At 41.7% G+C, this 22,379-nt stretch overlaps 1 protein-coding gene across 1 annotated transcript in view; it reads left to right on the top strand.

Annotated features, from left to right (window-relative positions):
- Positions 1–22,379, top strand: part of slc8a2b (solute carrier family 8 member 2b) — a 63,655-nt gene that overhangs the window by 36,667 nt on the left and 4,609 nt on the right. Inside the window, exons 2-11 of the mRNA XM_039770937.1 lie at positions 4,566–5,157; positions 5,270–5,635; positions 5,846–6,157; positions 10,403–10,852; positions 10,934–11,310; positions 14,330–14,433; positions 14,548–14,565; positions 14,793–14,917; positions 21,573–21,672; positions 21,925–22,203. Coding sequence (XP_039626871.1) covers positions 4,819–5,157; positions 5,270–5,635; positions 5,846–6,157; positions 10,403–10,852; positions 10,934–11,310; positions 14,330–14,433; positions 14,548–14,565; positions 14,793–14,917; positions 21,573–21,672; positions 21,925–22,203 — 2,470 coding nt within the window. The 5' untranslated portion in view covers positions 4,566–4,818. The remainder of the gene's footprint in view (positions 1–4,565; positions 5,158–5,269; positions 5,636–5,845; positions 6,158–10,402; positions 10,853–10,933; positions 11,311–14,329; positions 14,434–14,547; positions 14,566–14,792; positions 14,918–21,572; positions 21,673–21,924; positions 22,204–22,379) is intronic.

The raw sequence follows: 22,379 nt of genomic DNA, 5'->3' as shown, positions 1-22,379 counted from the left end.
GGTGGCCTGGGGGTGAGGGCCAGAATATGAAGCCGGCCATCCACTACAATTCCCCCCCTTTAGCGATGACCACTGGGGCGGAGCGTCCAGCCCCGCGAGGGACGTCCTCCTCCAGAAGGACGCATCAGTCGGGCTTCGGCCGTGTGGTCCAGGTCCCCCAGAAAACCCAGGGGGAATGGCGTAACAATTATTCCTCCATTCCGTTGTCCTCCGAGGACATGCTCGCCAAACATATTCCGACTGACGACAGTTGTAACACCGCTGTCATCCTCCCGGTTGTCTTTCTCCCCAAGACCGGAAACATCTCGGGAATTCTGTTAACTCCTCCCTTTTGTCCGCCAAGGGAGGTTTTACGGCCGCTTTGCAGCTCTCCACCTGTTTTTCCCTCTTGTCAGGAGACCTGCACTTTACTTTGGGGTATCTCCTGCTTACTCTGGGGCTTGGACACAGCTGGGGACTCTCTACTAGAAAGAGAGAGCCCCTTTGCTGTCTGTATGCCCGTTGACTTATGTTTTTTAGGAGGCGGTGTTATCAGCACCGCATCGCTCCAGGTAACAGCACTGTTCAGCTGTACCGGTACGATTGGTGCTTTCACCGCCACATCTGTCATCACGCCCCACTCTCTTGTTGGGTTTGCAGTGCCTTGGCACCCGCTACTTATTAACCGTGGGCCCAGTTCGCACTGTCCCTTTACACTGTATGGTACCGGTCTCACTCACCTGTACCGCCACATCAAGCATGACGGGAGCCTCCTGACCAAAATGCTGTAGATAATCCCATATCCCTTTCAGCGGTGCTTCAGCCGTCACTCCCAACTCTTCCACCTGTTTCTTGATGTCTTTTAATCCCTGTAATAAATCATATACGGGCTCGAGCAGTTTCTCGCGATCCCGCAGTTCTAAAATGTTATTTAGTTCGGCCAGAGGTAGGCTACTCTCCTCACTTGCCTTACCTTCTGGCCGGGAGCCAATAAGAATGTCCACTCCTGGCACGTGTTCTGCTGGGTTGCACAAAGGTTCCTGGGACTTGGAGTTTTTAGAGGAACGGGGAGCCGCTACCAGCCGACTGTGATCCGTCTTTTCGAATTTGACGGCGGACCATTCAGTCACATCCCGCTCCTCCTTACCTTTATTTATATTCGGCGCTGCTTCACTCACCTCCCCCTTCCCCTTCAAGGAGCTCGGATCCGTCGGGGAATAAATGACCTCACCGATGGACCTATGTTGACCTTCTCCTTCCCGACTTCCCTCAAGTGAGATCACGTGGTCGGTTTCGGCGAACAGGCAGGTCTCTTCCTGGTCAGGTGACACCGGTTCTCGCTTTCGGCTTACCCAACCTGTCCCAGGATAGTCCACGTGACTGTTCTTGGCGAATGGGCTTTCCCTGCAGATCCCTAGAGTGGCTAGACCTGTCGATATAGCAGCTATCTTGCCCGGGTAAAAGGTATTCCTCAGTTTCACCGTCGGGTTTCCACAGACAGGCCTCTGGAAAATAAGAAAAAACAGTTCCCGGCGCCTCGGGCGTTTTCTCTGCACATACCTCCGGACTAAGTTCACGTATCCCACATTCAATCAGATAGTCCGGTGGATCCGATATCTGACAATCTTCCTGCTGCTGCCGTACCGCTCGGGCTTTTCCAGCTTCTATCAGCGCCCTGTCTTCCTCACTGCCCGTCAGGTATGTCCACATCATCTCAGCCTCAGTTAGGGTCTGTTTCTTCGGGTTATTCCCACTCTTTCTGCCTGTTTTTTCCCCCATTTCTTGCTGATCCAGCAAGGCTCACTATTACAACACTTTCTGTAGCGAGTGGCGTTTTCTACCGCTAAGTGCTCTTCGACAGGACCTTCTTAGGGTCGTCTGCGTACACAAAATTTGTTTTAAATGCAGGTCCCCTGCCAACAGATGGCGAGAGAATCCTGCCAGCTATGCCAGTGTCACAGTAGGGGGCGCTATTGCTCCCTTGAACCCTCAGGCACCACGCCAAAACACCAGGTAAAAGTGCAAGAATTATTCTTTTATTATAATAATTATGTGCAATAAGCACTACCACTCCACACTATACTCACAACCAACAATAATTCAACAATACAATAAATCAATCCTCCTACTCCTAGACGCGTTGCCCTCCTACCACCCAGCTCAGCTCGCCGTCTGGGAGCGCCCTCAGTCCTTTTATATTCCCTGACCCGGAAATGTTCCTACCCAACAGTCCACAAGTCCTTATTCCTTCCGGGTCAGGGTAAATAGTACTTTTCTTCACCCCTGGAAGCCCGTTGCTTTTCCTGTGACAAACTTCCGGGTCATAGTGCACAAATGAGTCCACTGGCCTCCCTACAGTGACCCCCAGTGGTCCCCAAGGTATCCAGCAGGGCTGTGCATAAAAACTACATAGTCCATGAGGCCCTGCTGGAATTCGGGCCCCGTCCATGCTCTTGGGAGAGCTCCTCCTGGTGGCCTGGGGGTGAGGGCCAGAATATGAAGCCGGCCATCCATTACAACAGGAACAGTAGCACTGCTTTGACGCTGGGTGCCGCCAGTCTGCAAAACCGAGCACAGAACTTGCGTATGACAGGGTATGAGGTACCGTGGAAATGTGCGTGGCTTTACACCAAGTTTAGGTTTTATACATCGTGATTTGAACGTGGAAATATTCTTACACAGCATTTTTGTGCATACGCACCATTTATACGTGAGGCCCCAGGTCATTATAAGCTCCTGACCACAGATGTGACTGGTAAAAGTGACCCTGCACTGAGAATTAGACCCCCAGAGGGTAGTGAGCTTTCATGTGCTGGAATGCTGGACAGTGGAGAGCAGTGATATGGCAGCAGGCTCATCACTGAGGTGATAAGCTGTGTGCTGTCTCCAGCCTCAGAGGCTTTTTAATTGGACTTGCAGGTTGTCTTTGTAACATAAGTGTCCACCCTGATTTTTTTTTTTTTTTGTTTTTGGTAGGAGAAACAGTAAGGCAGGAGTAAAGGATGGAAATAATGAGTGGAATTTTAAGATGAGCGGGTAGGTGTAAGTGAGGAGTCCAAACAAATGTGACAGTTTCAACAGGAGCTAGATGGGCTCTCTGTGGTCAGAGCTGTAAGGGGAAAGTGGGTTACACCATTAACACATTTTTGACTTTCTTATTTCTTTGAAGTAAGTGTATTTTCCATACTTAAGCAAGTAATAACAGAGCTAGTTATTAACAGAACAGAAGCCATAGACACTGAGTAGACACTGGTGTCCTCAAAACATGGGATGGCAGTGTCCCCATTAGCATGCCATGGTTCACCAACATAATGAATTTACATTAACTTATTCCAAAGAGCTACTGGCAAAAACCATCCGTATTCTGCCTGCGAGGGTCACTTTAAAAGCCTTTAAGCCACAGCTTTCCACCATTTGTTGCTGCCTCCCAAAAGCTATCATTTTACCGTTTTGATGGCTGTTCTGGTTACTATTTTTTTTTTCTTTAGCGAAGCGATAGCTGTTTTTGTTCTGTCATTTTATGACCTTTTTTGTTTGTCCTCACGTGGCATTAGGTCATCAGTGGAGTTCCTCAGGGCCCTGTCCTTGGACCGCTTTACATTAATGGCATTCGCATATGACACTAAAATTGGAGAAATGACAGACACTGAGGATGCAGCAAAAATTCAAACAGATCTGGACAAGCTTCAGAACTGGGAGAACATTTAGAAAATGCAGTTTAATGCAGAAAAGTGGTACAAAAGTGTTACTAGTGGGCAAAAGGAACGTCAGTTATGAATATAAGATGGGAGAAACTGTCCTACAGGAAGCAATCTCTGAAAAGGATTTAGGAGTTTACATTGACACAACATTTTCATCATCTAAGCAATGTGCAGAAGTGATTAAAAAGGCAAATGAAATGTTAGCTTATATTGTAAAAGCTGTTCGGACATAATGTTTAGAGTATAAACTGCACCAGTGAGACTGCATCTCGAGTATTGTGTGCAGTTCTGGTCAACAGGCTCCAAGAAGGACATAGCAGATCTTTGAAGCTATGCAGAGGAGAGAGACCAGGAGCACCCCAGGACAAACTCAGAGAATTAAATCTGTTTATTCTTGAGCAGAGGAGACTATATTGGGACCTAATCCAAAATTCTCAAAGGCATTGATAAAGCAGATGCAATAGAATTCTTTCAGCTTAAGAGTGAATCCTGTACTCGAGAACATCAGTGGAAAAGCTGAAGCCAGGAAGCCCTTCTCTACACAGAGTTGTGGGAATCTGGAACAAACTACCAAGCCATACAGATGAAACAGAAATCTTGACAGACTTTAAGAAGTATCTGGATGAGATATTGGGTTAGCTTAGCTATTAGCTAAACAAATGATCTTGATGGACTGAATGGTCTCATCTTGTTTGTCAAATTTCTTATGTTCTTATGTTGCTGGAGTTCTAATTTCCCATTATGTATTTTTTGTGCAAATTGTTTATTGTATTTGCTAACACTGCCCCCTTGAGAGACAAATGGCCTGTGAGTGTGGATCAACAGAGTGAGACAGTGGGCTCAGTACAAATGTTTTGACTCCTTTTCTAATCTTTCTCCATGCAGGTATGGTCTGCAAGTGATCTTTGACTTTGCAATCTGCGGATGTGAGCAGTGTGTGTGTTACCTTTTCCACACCACTGCAGAGGAGACTTTGGCTCAGAGAGCAGCCTCGAAACCAAATGGAGTACATGGTCCATCCTTGGCATACACACATCAACAAATAAGAGTGAGGGCCAACCGAGCCAGAATTCCCATTTCATAGCTGTCTTTACCTTCCTCCTGCTGTACACTGTTCTACCCATTCTTCTGCAACACAATGGGGCACAGTTTGCATCCCGTGTGGCTTCTGCTGGTCACCCTCCCTGCTGTTTTCTTCATGCTCTGTGCATCAGAGTCCGTGCCAGAAAAGGACCAGGCTGCCCCCTCTGTCTCGCCTTCTGCCAATGAAAGTGGTGCTGGAGTCACTGGCTCCTGTTTAGAGAAAGTGGAATGCAAACCAGGAATTATGCTGCCTGTCTGGGAGCCACAGAGTCCTTCCCCTGGGGACAAGGTGGCTCGGGCCATTGTCTACTTTGTGGCACTTGCATATATGTTCTTGGGTGTCTCCATCATCGCTGATCGTTTCATGGCTTCCATTGAGGTCATCACATCTCAGGTGGGTCTACATCTTTAACTGTGCCATCTACTACTGTGTGCCTTTCTCTCTAATATTCTCTGCTTGTAGTATGTCACTTTATTGTTCATCTTATTTTTTCTTTGCGTCTTAGGAGAAGGAGGTCACCATTACCAAGCCAAATGGTGAGACTACTGTGGCCACCGTCCGTATTTGGAACGAGACAGTGTCTAACCTCACCCTCATGGCATTGGGCTCATCAGCCCCTGAAATCCTGCTCTCTGTTATTGAGGTGGTGGGACATGGGTTCAAAGCAGGTGACCTGGGGCCAGGCACTATTGTGGGTAGCGCTGCCTTCAACATGTTTGTCATCATTGGCATCTGTGTATGGGTCATCCCCGAGGGGGAAACAAGGAAGATCAAACACCCCCGGGTATTTTTTGTCACTGCCACATGGAGCATCTTTGCCTACATCTGGCTCTACCTAATCCTGGCCGTGTTCTCGCCAGGCGTGGTCAAGGTAAGGCCACAATCTCTGATGTCTAAAACCGTTTTATTGAAGGCACAAGTTTGTGTGTATGACTTGGTGCTTACGTTGTGTCTTAATGTCCCTTTTTCTCTTAGTTTCTAATTTGCATTATGTTAGCTTCTATGCCTCATAGTGGTCACACTGTTATCTGACTGTATTTGTGTGTCAAAGCACCAGGCTAAATCTGCGAGTGTCTTTTAGGTGTGGGAGGCCCTGGTAACCCTGCTGTTCTTCCCAATATGTGTGGTCTTTGCTTGGGTGGCAGACAGACGACTCCTGTTTTACAAATATATGCACAAACGGTACCGTGCTGACAAGAGGCGAGGCATCATTGTGGAAACAGAAGGGGAGCTCCCACCTAAAGGGATTGAGATGATGATGGATGGAAAGTTCCCCTCAAGCGGAAGTGGAGGTGCCTCTGTGACTGAGGGTTTTCTGGAAGGCAGTGCTGGTCTGGCTATGGCTGCAGCATCCCTTGAAGCTAGCAAAGAGCTTGACGAGAGCCGTAAAGAGGTGAGTATGAAAAAGCTCCAGTGTGTATGAAGGCTGGAGTAGTGGAACATGCCATAAGCTGAAAACTCGACACTCATTGTGTGTAGAGGCATGTAGGTGTTGTATGCTGTGTATACACTTACAAGGCCATATCTAGACAATTACTTGCTGCTTTGGTCTCCAAATTTAAAAGAAAAGGCTAATATACTTTTTCTGGAATATGATGGTATGAAGTATGAGTGAAGATTGATGGAACCCTTTACTGTTTCTGTACCTCAAGACGGGTGATTAAAGTGGGGGCAGGTATGACATTGATGTGAGTGACAGTCAATTTCAGTAATTGGCCTGATTATTGAGTTTCCATGTCCTTCCCTCCAAGTACAGCGATGTGCAGGTTAGACCGACTGGTGACTCTAACCATGCCTGGTGTAACTGCATCATGTCTTCCATGACTTCTTTATGCAGTGTTCATGCTGCTTCCAGAATATTTCCCAGTTGTCCAAAAACCTTATTTAGAAAATGAATGGATGCAAATTATCAAGGGAATATGGCAAGTGGTTGGCACTCTAGGCACTCTATGTAAGGACTTTATATGGCTCCCTCTGTCCATCCTGGTTTTTGGCTTTCTCCAGAATCCCACAGTTGGATGTGTTAAATTGACATGCAATTCTAAAGTAAAAGGTTAGAGAAGGTAGCACATTGTAAGGTTGTCAATCATCATAATATAGTGTCTTGTAAATTGCTACGAATGGAACAGAATGAGTTTGTTACTACTACATCAAGAAAGCTTATGGCATAAATACAAGTACTAGAAAAGACATTAATGGCCCAGTTAGCAAGGTAAATAAGCAACTTTCAAAAATATCAGTGCACTCACCCGCTTCTTCTTCAGATAGATTTGTACTCTAGGTTCTGTCTAACAGAAAATGCTATATGCCTAGTGTTTAAATACAGACACAGGCAAACACTGGCTAGGAATATTTTGCATCCAAATCTATTTTCTTTATTACTGTTCAATTTTTAATGACTTTGTCATGTGACTACAAGTACACAAAACACTTGACAAGCTGAAAGGCAACAATATTCTACACTGGTTTTAATTAGGAATAGCCATATCATTTCACCCAATAGGTCTTCTTTAACTAATTCTACTTCAATGAATAAAAATGGCAGAAAGAAAAAATAGTATTAGAGTTGTTTTTTTGCACTTAAGTTCTATCAACTGCTGTGGCTAGCAGCAGGTGGGATAGGTCCTATAAAACAGATAGCGTCATATCTGTACAGAACAAAAGGAGAAGTCTGGTAATAAGTCTGAAAGGACTGAGGAGTTGCGTATGAAAGGTCAGAGTCTTGTGTATTTGATGAAGGAGAGGGCATAGTATAAGGCAGTTTTTTTCTCAACTTGTGTGTTCCAACCCAAATGTGGATTACTGGATGCCGTAGATTTGTTCTGGACGAGAACAGGCCATTCAGCCCAACAAAGCTTGCTGATCTTATCCGCTTAATTCTTTCAAAATAACTTCAAGTTGAGTTTTCAAGGTCCCTAAAGTCTTACAGCCTATCACACTACTTGGTGACCTTTTCCATTTGTCTATGGTTCTCTATGTAAGAAAAACTTCCTAATTTCTGAAAGAAATTTACCCTTAACAAGTTTCCAACTGTGTCCCTGTGAACTCATTTTAAAGCAACAGTCTTGATCTACTGTACTAATTCCCTTCATAATTCTAAACAATTTAGACATGTGACCTCATAATATTTTTTTTAAACTGAAAAAGCTCATCTCTTTTAATTTTTCCTAATAATAACAATAATCCCCTGTCGACCTTGAATCAGTCTAGTTGTGTCTTTGGACTTTTTCCAGCGCTGCGTTGTCCTTTTTGTAGCCTGGAGAACAAAACTGCACACAGTGCTCCAGATGAGTCCTCACCAGTAAAGCTTGAGCATAGCCTCCTTCGACTTGTCCTCCACACATTGTGCCATATAACCTAATATTCCTTCTTTCTGAATGGCTTCTGAACACTGTCTTTTAAAATAAATAAATCAGCCTTCACTTTATTGTTTTAGGGGGTTATTAAGTAGATCGGACTGGTGAGCTTTGTTGGGCTGAATGGCCTGTTCTCATCTGCATTTTTCTAATATCCAAATAATAATAATAATAATGCTTTTCTCGTTACTCAAAGCTCCTTACATAGGGAGTGGGAGCCACTTCAGCCACCGCTAATGTTCAGCATCCACCTGAATGATGTGACGGCAGCCATTTTTGCACCAGTATGCTCACCACAGATTAATTATTAGGTGGATAAGGTGTGAGAGAGAGAGCCATTTAATGACCGGGGGTGTTTAGGGGAAAAGAATGACTAAAATATGGAGGACAGTTAAGCTTATGTTCTAAAGTCCAGTTACAAGCAGTTTACAATCTGTAATACACCGTACTGCATGCTTAATTTAAAAAAGCCAACAAACATGGACATGTTCCTCAAATGCCCCATAGCATCACATACTCCAGACCTTTCCAATTCTTCATGAACTTCATGAACTTCAATCCAAAAACCAGACCCAAGCAGGAATGTTAAGAGAATATACAACCCAAATTTTCAGAGATATAGATTTACTTTTACCATGAAGCATGGTGAACAATGACTGTTGTAGGTTATTTGCAGTGTGATCCTACCAAACAAAAGTATGAAGTCTTCAGCTATGAAAATATTTTGAAATAAAGCATGCTACTTGCAGAAGTAAGTCATTCAACTTTCTTTATTGAAAATGTTAAGGCTTCACAAAAAACATTATAGTGTGTTTGTAAAACAGCCAGAAGGCGCTCAGGGTATTGTCTCATTTCACATTGAACTGCCAAATATAAGAAAGTGAACACAATTGCAAGACTAGCTTGTTTTGAATGCACAATAGACGCATGCACTGAATGTCTACACAAGTCAGTCTCCAACAAACTAAAACATATTCCTGTCTGCACTCTCTTCTTTTCCCCATGATTTCAACAAACTTGTGAAAATGAGACAAGCCCAGTTTACCTATTAAAAAGGCAAATGGACGCTAAATTTGATTCATTATTAAACACCATTGTTTCAAGTTATTTTTGAATGAGTGCTGTGTGTCTTTCATCGCTTATGTCTCTCTATTATAATAAAAAAATCTTGGGAGACAAGACTTTATCCTGTGACGAGATGTGACTTTTTGAAGAGACTTTTTGGAATGAAGTCGCGTGAGACGGTTACTTTTGCCATGAGATTCTTTCAAGTCACGCCCTACTTACAACCATTTTCAAACAAGACCACGGTCCTCTCACCCCTCAGTCTTGTGAATGCTTTTGTCAGACACACTTCCTGCGCTCTCAACTCTTATAAATTTTAACATTTTCCTCACTTTAAGTTCCCAATTAAAGAAGATGTATTATATCCAAATCTTATTGAAGAATTTCATCATGTAGGGTTATCAACAGAAAAAATGAGTACACGGGCAATCCTAGCATTGAGGAAGTCAAACGAATTTACGCCAAAAATGTAAATCAGTTATCAATACACTATGCTGAAACAGTTGGTGGTGAACATGTGGAAGATAAAAAACATTGAGTTATAATATCTCAAAGAATTTTCAATTAACACCATCCGGTCTTCCACCGTACAAATTACTGCTAAAAGAAGGATGTATCCAAGAAAGGTAATGTAGTACATCTTCCGCGGATAACATTAGACACCAAAGGAGATCTTGACATGCCATTCGTATTAAAACATTAACAGTTTCTGGTTATAATATCTTTTGCAAAGACAATTAACAAATCTCAGAGCCAAACATTTGAAAAAGTAATTTTATTTAATAGAGAGAAAGAAGTAAAATGCAATCAAGGGTAGTTATACGTAGCGTGGATGCAAATGTAACACTTCACATGAAAAGTAAAATCTGATTAAATTGTACATTCACATCCCCATAAATGAGTGGCAGAACCGCAAAGAGGCTAGCGCGTAGTGCAGGCCTGGAGTTTGGCAATCAAAGCAAGCAGGGGACAAAGCTCCCAGTACACTATATTTAAATGTTAAATATGCATTTACTGTTATGTTAATGTGTGCGTAGTTTACATTACAATTACTTTTAATAAAGGGTCGTCAAAAACAGATAAAACTGTTCAATTTTGCATCTTGTGACTTGAATGTAAAAGAGAAAAAGAGTTGGAGTGTGATATTAGCAGAATGGAATTTGGCAAAGAATGAAATAAAGCAGTCCCGGTGACAGTCTGCACTTTTATCACCACAGGTCATCCGCATCCTCAAGGACCTGAAACAAAAACACCCAGACAAGGAGCTGGAACAGCTGGTCGAAATGGCCAACTATTATGCTCTGCTGCACCAGCAGAAGAGTCGTGCCTTTTACCGTGTCCAGGCCACACGAATGATGATTGGTGCCGGTAATGTGCTGAAGAAGCATGCAGCTGACCATGCCAAGCGAACAGCCAACCTGGAGGAAGTCCAGACTGAGCAAGCCCAGGAGAACTGTAGCCACATCTATTTTGAACTGGCCCATTACCAATGTGTGGAAAACTGTGGCATGGTGACACTCACAGCAATATGCAGTGGTGGGGAGGGGCAGTCCACTTTCTACGTGGACTACCGCACGGAGGACGGCTCTGCCAATGCAGGCTCTGACTATGAATATAGTGAGGGCACCCTGATATTCAAACCAGGAGAGACACGCAAAGAAATTCAGGTGAGACATGTATGACACCAGTTAATGAGATAACATGGCATGCTGCTGCTCATCCTCATTCCTCTACTTCTGTGTTTACAGGTAGGCATTATTGACGACGATATCTTTGAAGAAGATGAACACTTCTTTGTGCGTCTCCTGAATCTTCGTGTTGGTGATGCAGAGGGCATGTTTGAGTGTGATTCCTCACCAAACTCTCCAAAAGGCCGACTGGCCGAGCCGGTGATGACCATGGTAACTATCCTTGATGACGACCATGCTGGAATCTTCACTTTTGGCGAGAGGGTGACACGTGTAAGTGAAAGTGTGGGCACCATGGAAGTGGCCGTTCTACGAAACTCAGGAGCCAGGGGCACGGTGGTGGTACCATATCACACAGAGGATGGGACTGCCCGCGGAGGCAGTGTAGATTATGAAGACAGCAGGGGAGAACTGGAGTTCAGCAACGATGAGACTGTGTAAGTATGTCCACTGCTAAGGTTATATGCACAAGGTTCTGTCTCCAGCTCTTTAGTTGCCTTCTGTGCCATGAATTTATATGTATTGGATTCTAGGAAGGAGTTTAGATCTGAATCTGAATAGGAAAAAGAGATGTGAGCAGGTTCAATTAGATGATGGGATTAAAGTTGAGAGACGTACATACACATACAAGTGGTTTAGGTTCCATGATCATAAATGGGAAAAATGGGCTAGGTCAGCAAACAGTGAGAAGAGCAGGTGCATGAGACAAAGAGGTCACACTCTGTGTGGTAGTCATCATTAAAGAAAGGAAGTAGAAGAGAGAAGCAAATTATCAATGATAGCAAGCTGGGCAGCGACACAAATGATCGGAAAAACCTTTGCACACCACTCCTGACATATGAAAATTAACCTTCTGTAATTCCCTCATTGTCACTTTTATTGAACTCCCATTCCTGCCTCTGACCTTTTCTCTGATAGCATTTGCTACCAATGCAAGTACCCAACACCTCTTGGCAATGGGTACAGTTTCTTTTTCTCATCTCCTCCTGCAAAAGTGCACAGAGGTGGGTTGCTATGGTGATGGTGTAGTAGCCATTCCCCTCGGGGGACTGTCTGACAGGAAGACAAAGCAGCTCTGACAAGAAACAGCGTGTCCACAGCAGTCCGAAGGATTGAGTCTCTGCGCAGGTTGCCCTGTCTTGCAGGCTTGTCTTTTGATTCTGCTTTATCGAATCATGCCAATTTCCCCGGGGTTTGTCATATTTCATTCCTTTTATTCTTCTTGCCCCTTTTTTTGTCTGGTTTATAACCGATCATTGAGATCCTGGGTGCAAAGCTGTAGTGGTGGTGTGTCTTGTACTGGTGATTTATTTGGCAAAGCAGCATTGCACAAATAGAATTGATTACAGATCTTAATGGTAAGTGTATAAAGAAGATGGGCACAGGCAAACCTTTCACCGTTAAACAATTGGGATGTTCTGTTTTTAAACACTTTTGGAACAGCTTGTCTTTGTAATCAGCTTGCTGTACTTTTATATTGTACAGATCTTAGAATCTGGGCTGTGTTAATGGTTAATTTTAATGGCCATAACAAGTTATGCCAGATTTAAGGGTACTGGATGGGATCAGATCTGCATAGCACCAGATTCTTAAAAGAGGCAGATTTTTATTTGATAGTTCATGTAGATCATGTGGATTTCACAATCTAGCAAAGTAAAAAAAAAATAAAAATAATGTTTTTTTAGTGGAATGACAAACTCAGAATCAAACTTCATCTCAGAAAAGCAGAAATCTGAATCTAAATAGGGCATCTTAACAAATGGAGAACTAGTCACTAGATAAGAATGAGAATCTCTAAGCCAGACTCTTCTCAAAAATGTTTTTTTATGCAAAATAATGTCCAATACACCATGTGCTGGCCCACACCTGGAAGCTATGTATATTTTTCATCCGATGACATTATCAGTGCACATGAAATGAGTAACACTTGAATACAACAAAGAGAAAGTGAAAGGGTTAGGGTTAATAATGAAAATATTGCAGAATTTTGTTTATACAGTATACCCAAAAATCCTGAAATCAAAAAATCCAGTTGGAGATGTTTCTGGAGCAGAAGACCCAGATCTCCTTAGTTAGGTGAAGTGAACCACTATCTACTGTGAAAACATCACTTATTCTTGCAAGTACTTCCCATCTTTGAACGCAACTTTTTGGCAATGATTCAGTGCTGGTATCTGGAAGATTGCTGATTCAAATTGCATTACTGCCAGAAGGGATTATACTCTGTTGGGCCTGAAGCAAAGCCCTTAACCTGAAAATTGACCCAGGGATGCCGTACAACAGCTAATTCTGTGCTCTGACTCCCAAAGGTCATGCGAAAAGACTGACAATGTATATCAAATCAAAAAAATCAAATCTTGTTAATATTTAGCAATTGTAAATTATTTGCTTTGTTGTTGCTGAAATGCTCCATTTTAACTGCTTTTTCTTGTAAATAATATAAAAAAATTGTTACAATCAGGAATTGAACTATGCATTCCTAAAGTATTGTGTCATCATTCTAAGCAGTGAGCAACCAAAGCCAAGCTGACCAGTCACATTACTCAGAGAGACCGTATAAACACACACAAACATATATATATTGTTTTTTATATTGTAGATATTAACTTCTATCTTGCTTAGATCATGTATCCTTTTTATCAAAAATATAGTAGTTATCTGAGAACATGAGAAAGTGTACAAATAAGAGGAGAGGTGACCACACTGCAAGGGTTGCTCATTTGGTTAATTAACTAGTTCTTTATTTGAGATTGGCATTAGAAGAGATAGTGTACCGTACTAGAAAAGGTGAAATTCTTTCTATGTACTAGATTTTTATCTGCTTCTGTTTAAGTTTGGAATTGCAATACATTCAGTGAAATACTGGTACATCTGCGATAGGTTAGATCCCTTCTCCAGAGATGTAATGTTTAATTCTAGGCTTCATCAGATCTTGATTGTATTTGCTTGGATCAATTTCATTTTGTCTATTAAAATGTGAAGAATCTGTGTTTTAACAACTCACATTTTTTAACCTGGGCAGATCATAAATCTTTGAAGCTATGACAGATCTTGAATTAAATACGATATATTCTTAGATTCTTATAATTAGTTAAGTTAAAGATACATCTCTTCATCTTAAGCAGATCCTCATCTCTTTTTTGTTGAACAAATACATTGTGATGCTTTTTAACCATAGAATGTTTCTTCCGCCATTTCAATCAAGCTGTAACTGGACCCTAGAGACATGAGTAGTGGTGACAGCTTCTTTCAGGACCTTTCACCTTTCTTGCTGGTATTGTAATCCATGCTTTGACGTCTTTTTAAGATGGAAGAAGGACATGCTGTTCTGGAGACGTCTGAACTTGTGAGATGATCCAGTAGTGCTCAGTTACATACCGTAAACATGGGCCAGTGAAGCGATGATTCATAGTGGGCTTTTCTATCAAAGTAACTCAAGACTGTTCCCTTGTGTAGAAAAAAGCTGCAGGTTCGAATCATCGATGATGAGGAATATGAGAAGCAGGAGAACTTCTTCATTGTTCTGGATGAGCCTCGCTGGCTAAAGAGAGGAATATCAGGCAAGCTGTTCTTAACTTTGTATTGTACGAGTATATAGTTGATGGCATCTTTATTGATCATTCATTACTCATTTCATTTTTTTCTTATTGTTACCTTTCTCTCTTTTTCTACAGCTCTGCTACTGAACCAAGGTGAGCCCTGAACCTTCTTCTTTCCATTTTATGGAGATTCCAAGGCATTCTAATAAATTGATAGGGCAATTCTTAATGTGGGGATAGGCAGATTTTAAATTAGCAGTATAATACATAATACTCTGCTGCTTTGGCCTTGTAAAATGTTCATGGTGATCACTGTCATGCATATTCAGACTATTATCCCCTTACCCTTTTGTTAATTTCACATACTATCCATCCTACAGAGGACCCAGAGGGAAAGCCAACTGCAGAGGAAGAGGAAGCACGTAGAATTGCAGAGATGGGAAAGCCAATACTTGGGGAACACAGCAAGCTAGAAGTCATAATAGAGGAATCTTACGAATTCAAGGTAAGTGCTGAGTCTGTCACAAAATGTGATGCACAGAATTAAGGCTGACGTAGGAAACTGGATGTTATAGAAAAGTTAGTGTATAACAGTTCTGAGGCTAATCATGACAGCACATAGCTACTTAAGGGCAAATATTAATGCACAGAAATTGTAAGCAGTCTAAGATATTTAAGATCCCAGAAAGTGTTTTAACAGTGATAGAAAAAAGAGAATGATATTTAAAATAAGCAATCAGAAGCAAAGGGATCATGATGAGGCTTAGAAGAGAAAGTGTTTTTATATAGTGGGTGGCCATTTGCTCAGGTCTACCTTCCTCTTCTATGTAATCAATCAATGACATCATCCTTTATTTAAATTATATTATTTAAAAGAAACTTTCAGGTACCAGTGGTTCATGTGTATGGTGTGAAAATAGGAAAGACTAAGGACTTATAAGGCTCTGAACCCAGCATGGTAGTGAGTACTAGCATGAATGCATCAGAAAATGCTATTCTGCAGGGATTGTCATGAATAAGTGTTGCTGTAGTCTATAGAGAATGGACCACCACTCAGAAACATCCTTCCAACAGTGATCCAGTGCTTAGAACCAGACCATTAATAAAAGGAATCAATGGAGGATAAAAGAATGGATAGTGCAATTAATAGTCTACAGTCAGTCAGTTAACTGCTGAGCACAATGGTGCTGTTAAAAAGAGGCATACCAGAATACACAACTCATCAGACCTTATCATGAATTAGACTGAGGCAGCCAACCATCTAAACTAACTCTGCTCCAGTCATTGTGGAGGTTGTGGGCTAACATGCACAAACAGTAGAAGACTAAAAAATATCACTGGTTCTGATGAATCTGATGAGAAAAATCTGGATATTTTTAGAACTTCATGAGTCCATTGATCAGTTCTGCTGCATATCAGGAGAGCATTGTGGCAGTGTTACAAAATGGTGTAGAGTGTGTTTTTTGCTTGAATGTGAATGACTAGGGATATTTGAACATCATTGTCGATGAGATGCATCCCTTTATGGCAGCAGTACAACATAATGCTACATCCCACAAAGCTAAGACTATTCTGCAATGGTTTCAAGAATGCAACAGTGAATTTATCTAAAGCACCTGCCTCTTTACCAAATCTCAATTAAGATAATTAGCTATGAGAAGAAGTTGCTGCACTTCCACTCCTTGTTGAAACCAAGCCCTGATGATATCAGGCTGTTTTGAAGGTTAATGGGAGCCGAGTTAGTATTGAGGGGGTGTACCTAATAAAATGGCCACTCAGTATAGGACTAATGGTGTTTTAAGGATGGCTGAAGCACCAGTGGCGTAGTGTGGGTGTCAGCCACCCGGGGTGGAGGAAAATTTCGTCGCCCCCTTATTTAGGTATTTCAATTTAAAAGGCTTAAATATACAGTAATTCTTTGCCGCCCCCTAAAAGTGCCGCCCAGTGCGGTCCACCCCTGCCGCCCCCACTACGCTACGCCACTGTGAAGCACAGCTCTAGTCACTTGAGATTTTTCATGATCTACATTGACTTCATATAAACAGCTACTCGTGATTTGTGCCTCTTGCAAGCTTCGGGCTGCTATGACTGCCAATGGTCTACTCTGTCAGGTAGGAAAATCTGCCCATGATGCCTAATATTTTCCATTCTGATTGGACTGGAAAAATGTGAGCTCAAAGTGGCTCCATGTTTGACAGCTCTGCAGCTCATCTCTGACTGGCTGTCCACTTTTTTTTTTTTTTTTTACTCTGATGCTGTGATTTTTTTTACTCTGATGCTGTGATGCTCTGCCACCAGCTCTCCTACCCTTTTCCAGTTTGCTGTGGAACAAGTTACACTTGTGTCATCAATAAGCCTTTTCAAATTGATGGCTTTCATTCTCCTGATCTGGTGACTGTGCATGGAGTGGGGTGTGGAATTGAGTCAGTACCACTGTAGAGAAAATCTCAGCAGTTCAGCCTTAAAGCATTGAAGTAGAAATAAAGTAAATGCCCCTTAAGAGCATGTTGAGTCAAAATAGTGATGTGATTTCTGTTTTGTTCATTTCTGCTTAGATTTACTCCAGGAAATCCACTTTACATGCAAGAAATTGTATGCTGAGAAGGTGTGGCATCACAAAATGAAGTCTGTAGTGTCCAGGGAAAGGGATCACTCATAGAGAGACTGACTCTGTACATCAATAAGGCCATATCACAACATATATCCTGTGAAGATTAAAAAGTGGCATCATTACAGAGATAACCCTATTAAGTACTCAAGATAGTCAATCACGGAAATGACTATCAGTAAGATCAGTTAATCTCAGGGTGACCTGACTCTGGTCATTGAATATGCATTCACACATGCAGAGATTTAATGGAAACCAAAGAAAGAGACCCCTTACAGTGAAGGCATCACTTTACAGATCAAGAATGGAACCACAAAGAAAAAAACGGTTATTATAAAGATCCGTCAGTGATCCTTTAATGGATAAGTTCGGTATTTTTCAAGTCAAAGTTATTTCTTTACAATCATGGTATATATTAATTTGCCACATAACATTATATTCTAAAGTGAATCTTTTGTCATAATTTTAAAAAATACTTTCTTGCATCTTACAACAGGGCTTAAGGTAACCCAGGCCCAAACATGAAACATAAGGCTTAAATTTATGAAATATGTCCATTTTTAACATTAGAACAATTTGGACTAGAACAGGCTATTCAGCCCAACAACGTTTGCCAGTCCTATCCATTTAACTCTTCTAAAATAACATCAAGTCTAGTTTTGAAAGTCTTTAAAGTCCTACTGTCTACTGCACTACTTGTGACTATGGTTCTCTGTGTAAAGAAAAACTTACTGTTTATGCAAAATTTACCCTTAACAAGTTTCCAACTGTGACCCCATGTTGTTGATGAACTCATTTTAAAATAATTCTCAATCCACTGGACTAGTTCCCTTCATAATTGTAAACACATCAGTCATGTCTCCTCTTAATCTTATTTTGTTTAAACTGTATAGCCTCAGCTCTTTTAATTTTTCTTCATAATTCTTCCCCTGTAGCCCTGAAATCAGCCTAATCGCTCTTCTCTGGACCTTTTCTAGTGCTGCTATGTCCTTTTCATAGCCAGGAGACCAAAACTGCCCACAGTACTTCAGATGAGGCCTCACCAGTGCATTATAAAGCTTATTCATAACCTCCTTGAACTTGTACATTACATATCAGGGCACTATATAAACTAACATTCTGATAACTTTCTTTATGGCTTCTGAACACTGTCTGGCAGTTATTAGTGTCTAGTCTATTTTGACTCCTAAATCCTTTTCATAAGGTGTACTTTCAATTTTCAGACCTCCCATTGTGTATTCAAACCTAACATTTTTACTTTAGATATTGTGAACCACCGGGGTGCATACAGCCACCCTAACCTGGACACAGACAAGCTGTGACACAAGTTTGCCACACAGCACACAGTTTATTTACATGTGGGGTGCTTCCTTCGCTCCCCACAGCAACACAATAGCCACAGGACAGTACAGCAAAGTAAGCACAGTTCCTTCTCTTTGCCAATCTGTTCCTTTTCCCAGTCTGTCCGCCTCCACTCCTCTTCAGCAAGCTTCATCCACCTCCTCCCGACTCTGGCTCCTGGAGTGAGATGGCTCCTTTTATTCTACTCCTAGGAGTGCTCCAGGTGGCTCACTAGTATTACCTGAAATCACTCTCAGGTGTGGTGGAAGTCCATTATAGGTCTCTGCAGTTCCCCCTGGCAGCCCTCACAGAACCCAACAGGGCTGTACCAAACTCCAAGTTCTGGCATGCCCTGCGAGAATCCGTGGTACCACAGCCGCCCAGGAGGGCTGCCCTCTAGCATTCCAGGGGAGGGAGTGCCTCAGAGATGTTCTCTCTCCCAGTCCTTCCATTCCGCTGGCGTCCTGGCCGGGTAATGGTCAAGGTCTCCCGTCACAATATGTATTACTTTATATTTACTTACATTAATTTTATTTACTTACATTAAGGCAAGAATGTTAGCAGATATTAATCCTCATCTTGAGATTGCACAAATACAGTAAAGCAGTGTATCCACATCGCATTGGAAAAGAATTTTAAAAGTATGACTAGTGAGATTTGGACATTTTAAAAGAAAACTGGCTCTGCACCTCATCTTGAGGAATTTCTCTCCCACTGTAATGACCTTCTACCCCTCTGGGCTGTGGTTTCCTCCTGCCTGTATTGTGACTGCTATACTTACTACTTTCATTTTTAGAATCTACTACTTTCTGGTACATTTTCTTTTAGGATTTAGACAATTAAGTTATTGTTTTAAATATGCAAGATGTCCAACTATGAAGATATTTAGCATTTTTGCTGAGCTGTATTTGTATGGGCCAGAATATACTGATGAAAAGACCCAACAGAAGAAGGGACAAGAGAGCAGAACTGGAGAGACAAAAAAGAGAAAAACATGCAACTGGAAGGTACAGCAATGCATCAGACAAATAACGACTGGTGGTACATATGAGGAAAATGTGAACTTATGGCCAATCAGGAAGAGTTGCTCTATTGCAGGGATTAAGACGTGCTCAGGATGAACATGCTTTCTTACGTATGGCTGCAGTATGTATTACTAATGAAGATAAATTTTCATCCTTCATCTTTCACTGAGTTCTAGAAACAATTTTCCACTTTCCATAATTAAACTAGAATAAATGATCAAGACCTGAAGGTCCAAATGGGCTGCTTTCATTAGAGTAAGTTTGGTTATTGATCTTCTTTTTTGCAGTGTTAAAACCCCACTCAGCATTGATGCATGAGAGATCCAAGTGACCATATGGAGATTGTTATGATTATTTACACTGACAACAACCTGGCACATGATTCAACCCCATGATTTTAGATCCTTGAAGCAGCACCAGTAATGATTGTTCTACCTTGCCACCCTACATAAGAGCTTTTCATCCTCAAAGACATTGCTATTTTTATTATTCCATGACGCTAAATTTCAGCCTGCTTCAGTTGCAGCTGCAGTGAAATGACTCACCTGCAATATTTTTGGAACTGCAGCTGGCTTCGATAATAGGCAATATGTTTTTTTCCTCTTCGGCTACAAGTACTAGTTAATGGAGAAACAAGTGCTACAAATTTACAGGTCTGCTTTCAGTAGGTCTTCCACTCAAATGTTCTTATCCAATCAGTGCATTACAAGTCATAAATTTAAGGTATAAATGCATTGATTTTTAAATTCATGTTGAGGTCCTGGATATTAGCATTTTCTGATAAATTTCTCAAAAGAAAATTCAGACATGTTTTTATTCTAGCTGGTCAGCTCCCTTATTATGTCTAAACTCAACCCTCGATGTTGACTGTTAACATGAGCAAACAGGAAATGTATTCTTATCTCAAGGAGAAAAGTTCCAAGAATTAGTGATAAAATAATTATTTCTAGTTTCCATTCCCTTTCACAAAGATGCCTCAAAAACATGGATGGGACACTTTCTTAAACTGAAAGTGGATGTTGTAATGGTTTACATATGGTCGTAACCAGTGCCCAGCCATGTTCCAGATTTCATACATTTGTGGCCGAGTTGGCTTCATTGGATCAAAGCGTCACTCGTAACGGGACCTCACCTGCTGGTACGCTGATGCACTGTAGTGCTTTAGAATTTCGGCTTTGAGCACGTCGTAGTTTAGCAGCCTCCTCCTCACCAAGGTCACAATAGGTCTGCTGCGCCTATTCCTCACATTCCCAGTGATGGTGAGTTGGCGTCCTTTTAAAAATAAGGAAATAGGTTTCGATATTGTCATTGTCTTGTAATGATAACAGGATTTGAGAGGGAGCCCAAGCCCAGTCCTCCTATACAGCTGCCCATGCTTGTGCTTGCTTCAGCTTCAGCCAGCCTTGTTTGTGTCTCTCCCAACTACAGCTTCACCCTTTGTAGCTCTGTGGCCAGATTGGTAAGCATAACATTTAGATCCTGCTCTTCGGACATCTTCAAACAGCAAAATCTTGGCGACTATAACAAAACACACAAGAGCAAAGTTAATGTGTTGGGGACCGTTCCCGTTTAGTTAAAGTTAAAGGGTTAGTGGTTTGGTCTTTACAGACTGGAGTCCAGAACAGAACTGATCTATAAGAATGGCAGACATACAATATATAATGGAACAAATGGAATGTAACAAGCAGGTGGTATTCTGGGATCAAAGTGGTATCATCTGGAAGTGAGACTTTGATGGTGAAACCGGAAATGGCATCATAAGCTGGAAGTGATTATTATTGGGGTGATTCTTCAGCTGTTCTGCCTGGAAAATAGGAGAAAGAGTTAAGAGTAGAGCGCCAACGCCTGGTCTGCTGAGCAAATACAGTTATATGAGCCCATAAACTGTCTCCTATTCTTACTTATGTGACAATGTATTTGGTAAGTTTAGGTCTTTTTTCATGCTTGGACCTGGGTTACCTTAAGCCCTATTGCAATGTGCAAAAACAGACACTCTTTTCTTAAAATGTATTTAAAAAAGCTTCACTACTCAATGTTATTTGACAAATTAATATATTCCATGATTCTGAAGGCTTCTCTTTTAAAGGGGATAAATAAATCCAGTAGTGGTCATGAGACATTTTCATCACAAAAACAGATCTGGTGAGATAAGTCACATATTCTGACTTGATTATTTTTATTGACAGAGTACAGTGGACAAACTTATCAAAAAAACCAACCTTGCACTGGTGATTGGAACGCACTCATGGAGAGAACAGTTCCTGGAGGCTGTCACAGTTAGCGCAGGTAAATCACAATTGACAGATTAAGAATTGTACCTGTTCAGGGCCTAGCAACAAATCTGACCAAGTTCAGATCTAGCTTGTTCAGTGTCTATGGTTTTTGGCGATCCTTATTGATCTTACGTTTATGTGAACCTTTTCAATTAGGATAAGGGAGACTAAAGTCTGTTGTACAGTTATGCCCTCTAGTGGCCAAACAGTTGTTCTACTTTACCAATTCTTCAGCATTAATGTGACTTGAATTCTTTTAACTCAGGTGATGGTGATGAAGAAGACGAAGAAGGCCGTGAGGAACGACTACCATCATGTTTTGACTATGTGATGCATTTTCTTACGGTGTTCTGGAAGGTGCTGTTTGCTTGTGTACCACCAACTGAATACTGGAACGGCTGGGCCTGCTTCTTTGTCTGTATTTTGGTCATTGGGCTCCTCACAGCTCTGATTGGAGACTTAGCTTCGCATTTTGGCTGCACGGTGGGGTTGAAGGATGCAGTAACTGCAGTAGTGTTTGTAGCTCTGGGCACCTCTATACCAGGTAATCTCAATATGGGAGAGGGCATGAGCTGATCTTTAGGGATCTCACTTAGATTTTATTTGTTGTCTTGATTACTGTAACCCTGTACACTAGCACAGGAATCTCTAGTTTGCTTAGGCGCTTTAGCAATGTAAATGCATGACTCCCCATATATAACTAAGAGACTCTCTTGCAGT

Source organism: Polypterus senegalus, chromosome 12 (assembly GCF_016835505.1).
Source record: "Polypterus senegalus isolate Bchr_013 chromosome 12, ASM1683550v1, whole genome shotgun sequence".
In the NCBI taxonomy this organism is placed as follows: Eukaryota; Metazoa; Chordata; class Cladistia; order Polypteriformes; family Polypteridae; genus Polypterus; species Polypterus senegalus.
This window is presented reverse-complemented; position numbering and strand designations above follow the sequence as displayed.